At 39.2% G+C, this 4,750-nt stretch overlaps 1 protein-coding gene across 1 annotated transcript in view; it reads left to right on the forward strand.

The window, feature by feature from the left end:
- The window catches only part of crabp1b (cellular retinoic acid binding protein 1b), a 7,704-nt gene extending 4,115 nt beyond the window's left edge, over positions 1-3,589 (forward strand). Inside the window, exons 3-4 of the mRNA XM_043243585.1 lie at positions 1,058-1,171; positions 3,147-3,589. Coding sequence (XP_043099520.1) covers positions 1,058-1,171; positions 3,147-3,197 — 165 coding nt within the window. The 3' untranslated portion in view covers positions 3,198-3,589. The remainder of the gene's footprint in view (positions 1-1,057; positions 1,172-3,146) is intronic.
- The last annotated feature ends 1,161 nt before the right edge of the window (positions 3,590-4,750 follow it).

The following is a 4,750-nucleotide window of genomic DNA, read 5'->3' on the forward strand; positions in this document are numbered from 1 at the left end:
AAAACAGATCATAAATCATGCAGAATACTTTTTTTTTTTTTTTTTTTTTTTAAGTAAAAATGTGCAAAATGAAACAAATTGCTTAAAAGATTATTTAAATTTTTGTCTGTGTGCTTTCTTAATTAAGTCATGTGATAATAAAAACTAAGCACAGCACAGCGCAATAGGAAATGGAAGAGTATCACTAAAGCTAAACACACAGTTTGTGACTGTGCTAATCTCTTTTTCACCTCTAAGCCAGGACACAGACAGTTTGGTAAATTACATTATTTGACGCATAAGTGCATCAAAGCAACACTGCAGGCTTATCTAAACCAGCTATAGTCGCCCTTATGTCTTCCACCTTTAATCTCCCGGATTTGAATGGATCTGAGAGGATTCGGGGCTCAAACGGCTGCTCTCATCACATCCAGCGGCGTGCAAGATAATGTGCGCATACTAAAGAACTGATGAGCACTGATATGACAGGATGTGTTTTCATTCTGAGCCTGTCAGCCCATCAGAGGCTGCTGAAAGGGCAATGGGCGGCGACGAGCCGAACTGTCATGTGCTAGAAAACCTTTTTAACAAGCTAACCTTTATGACTGCTGCCTTTTTACAAGCAAATAAAAGCAACCGCAGACCCAGCGCAAAATAAACATCTGTTTTTGACATAAATGGACACCCAAGCATTTTTGGTTTCACTATTTAGCTATTTAGCGGGGCCAACATTAAATTAAAACGAAATCGAACCCGAATGTTTAGTAATTTAGTTAAATGCGGCGCGAGAGATTGAGCAGAGAGGGTTATGAAATATAAAAAACATAAAGCCGTGACTCATCAGTATGACGTGTAGCGGGTCACCCGAGGTGGTCATCTGCTCTCAGTCCATTACTTATGATTTATTCCCTCGAATCAATGTCCTAAAAGCTTTTATATTCGATGGACATCGTAATTCAAGTACAAATGGACGGAAGAATTCCTCTGAGAAAATGTAAATGTTCTTCTAGTGTGGGGCACATGTAGATACAGATGTTCATCTTCAAAAGGCTGTGAGATTGCCTGTGATCGTCCACAGAGCCTGGTCACATGGGAGACTGAGAACAAGATGACCTGCAGGCAAACCCTCCTGGACGGTAACGGCCCGAAGACGTACTGGACGCGAGAGCTGAGAGGGAACGAACTCATTCTGGTGAGGAGCTCTTCCATCGCTTGATAGTCTCTGTTCAAAACAATCATTCATTATACGTCTGTCATTGTGTGTTTCGAGTTGAATGTGTGACACGTTTCGGTCCGCTCTGCGATCGCTAACACCCCCGAGAAAGCGATCGCTTGGATTCGTTTGGAGGTTTTACAAAAATGCAGGATTGGGTAAACATCTGGCCTGCTCCGTTTTACAGGCCAGATGGACAACAGTAAACTGGCCTTATAACTGAGGAGGTTTTATTACTGGCTTTATTCACTGGCTTTGCTGCCCCTGAGGGACATCAAATGTCTTCCTCTCTCGTTCAAGTATCTGTTGTAAACTTTAAAGCGGATTTGCGGAAGGCTTGCGATGTTGAAACGCTCACACTGTGAAATGATTTTCGCCATTCTTCACACGGGTCACTGAAAATATGTGCCACAAAAAAGCAGTTCATGAGCGTTCGGTGAAGCTAACGGTGCAAATACAACCCACGGTAGCGCCTGACCTTGTGTGACACTCATTCGAGGATCACGTGCTTGCTGATAAAGTTCATGCTATTTATACATAGCACGATGCGTAGGCTGTACTTAAAGGTTTATAGAGGCTCTGTATAATGCAAGTTAAAACCAAGGCCCAATTCTGAAATTGCTTACTTTGCGGTATTCAGTAACCATTTGTGCAAAACTCAGTTTTTCTTTTAAAGCATCGGAAACACAAGCAACGTGTTTTTTTTTACAAAGCGTATATATATATATATATATATATATTTTTTTTTTTTTTTTCATTTGAATAACTTTCAAATGAAAACTTTCATATTCTGTAAAGCTCCTTTGCGGTGATTTGCATCAGTTTTATGCTCACATTCTTGTAACATGTGATGAAAAATCTATTTACGAGGCCGTTTCAAACCCTATGCGCTATATTCGTGGAAAGTCATTGCTAAATAAATGACCCCAACGGGGGAAATAGGCCGAACCATTAACACAGCACAACATCGCATTCACTGGTATTTTTGGTCCACTTTAATGCGTTCGTGGACCTTGACGCAGTTGGCGGCATTGCAGCACGCCGGACAAGACATGTCGAAGTCACATCTGTGTCTTATTAGGCACAGCAGAAAATGCGATGCATCACAGTGAACTGGTAACGCAGCTGGCTCACATCAAAACTCCTTCAGGCTCGCGAGGAGGAGAGACTTCTGAACGCATGATGGTGATGCATGTCTTTCCATTCAAGACCAGCTGTTTTGTCATGAGCTGAATAATCACGACCAACTGCAGCTCATTTAAAAAATTGCCTCTTGCATATGAATATAACGGCAACTGCTTTCGGTCCTTTTGTTTATTGAAATTAATGTATTATTCTCATGAACCACTTGAAACCATTTGTCTCGCGCTTTGTTGCACTCTTCATTACAAATGGTTCACAGAAAGTGCACGTCATTTTTACCAGTTTTTTATAATTTTATTTTAGTGATTAATGCGCGTGGCTTTTTTTTGTAAAAACGGCCACATTTCCATAAAGCTGGCATCATAGAGCAAAGTTACTGGCGGTGACCCAGAAAACACTTTGCAAATGGCTCTAATTGATCATGTTACATGTAGGAATGCTGGCGGTGTGTAAGGGCCTGACACTCCTCTCTCTAATGTGTCCCACGGCACCGGCACACACAGCAGATGGCCCGTCCTCATACCATTTTTTTTAAAAGAGTGCGCGAGGTGGTCCCGCTCTGGAGCGCAGATGGTCTATGGTGTTGTCAGCTGCTCTAGTTCAGTTCTGATGCGTTTCGGCAGCGAGACGTCAGAGGTACTTCCTCTCGATCTCATCAATATGTCAGTCAAAGCGGGGGTAAACGGTTCCAAGAAGCTGCAAACAAATTGCAAAATGTCTTCATTTTAGGAGCGATAAATCGCGGCTAGCGAAACTGCGAAAGAATGAATGAGATAATGCCGTTCTCTCTTTATTTATTTTCATTGCTCAGACCTTTGGGGCCGATGATGTGGTGTGCACACGGATTTATGTACGGGAATGAGCGCCGGATGGAGGGATGTCCCAGCACTTGCAGCTTTGGAGGAATAACATTTTTGTTGGTGATTAACTTGCACTGTTGCGTGTCAGTTGATACTTTCTTTTGTTCTGACTTCATCACTAATCATGTTTATTCAATTTAATGGTTAGATTCATTGTTATAATGTTCTTAATGTACAGTGTCAGTCAGGCCTGGCTCGAGCTTTAAGATGATTTAAGGTGGGCCGCAGGACTCTCAGGGTGGGCTGGACACTTGGGGAATTGAGCAGGCCTGGTGTTAGTTATATTCTTGGTTATGTCTGACAAACACTCTTAGAACACTTGTAACGGTTTACTGCAGCCATGTCTAATGATGTTTAACTTTTTTTGTAGTCACTGACTGTGCATGAAATAATAAAGACATATAATTGTTAATTATATGATTGTACTGATTGTCTCTTTAACATTTCACGCTTCTTTACTCCCAACCAATAGGCATGCTAAAGAAGCAACTTGTTAATAGCGCAAACTGGTTCATACTTTTCATATTTTGTGATGCATCTATGGCCGCAAGTTCTTTACAGAGCTTACGATCATAGTTAGGTAACAATGCTTTTAAAAAACACACCCCTGAGTAGATCAACTACCCGCATTTACGGATGCTTTAGAAATCAACAGCATATTAATTCTTTACATTTTATTGTATTTTTTTTTTTTTTTTTTTTTTTAACTTTTTCTTTTATGCTCACCAATAATAATAATAATAATAATTCTAAAATAAATTACAAAAAAAAATATATATATATATATATATATATATATATATATATATATATATATATATATATATATATATATATATATATATATATATATATATATAATTTACAATTTACCAACCCTTTTATTTTTGTATATTTTAAAATGTAAATTATTCCTGCAGTGGCAAAACTGAATTTTAAGCAGCCATTACTCTGGACAAATATCTGGCATGGCTGAGACTAAGAATCAACAGGGTCAAAAGAAAGTGTCGGCGTTCTTCTCTCCATCTGTGAGTAAAAGCCATCATCCGTCTCCATTTTATGTTCTGTGAGTTATGAACTTGGAGAGCCTTTTAATGACCCATTTCTCCAGGGACCGCTTAACTACAATGTGGGGCCAAATTCTAATTAAATAATGAGCCATATCGAACCAACACCTTTTTTTTCTTCTGGTAAGTTGAATGTCACAGTAGACTTTTATTACTCTCCTTGGTGTTTAAGAGCTTGCTCTTTGTGGGCAAAAAAAAAAAAGAAAAAAAAAAAAAAAAAAAAAAAAGAGAAATTTCTTAAAATTGAGCACAAATTAGTTTTGATTAAAATTAATTGCCTTTCCAAATAAAAACTGCACAGAATAACTGCAAGAACTCCAGCGTAGCAGAGAATTAATAACTTCATGCCTCAATGTGATCATGAGAGTTTAAACTTAACTCTATAGTCACATTTGAGTGTAAAACATTACACAGCGCCCCAAGAGAACGTCCAAACGCTCCCTCTGCTGCCGGTGTGGAAAAACTACAGTGTGTTTGCGTGGACATGA

The sequence above is a fragment of the Puntigrus tetrazona genome, chromosome 7 (genome assembly GCF_018831695.1).
Source record: "Puntigrus tetrazona isolate hp1 chromosome 7, ASM1883169v1, whole genome shotgun sequence".
Classification (NCBI taxonomy): Eukaryota; Metazoa; Chordata; class Actinopteri; order Cypriniformes; family Cyprinidae; genus Puntigrus; species Puntigrus tetrazona.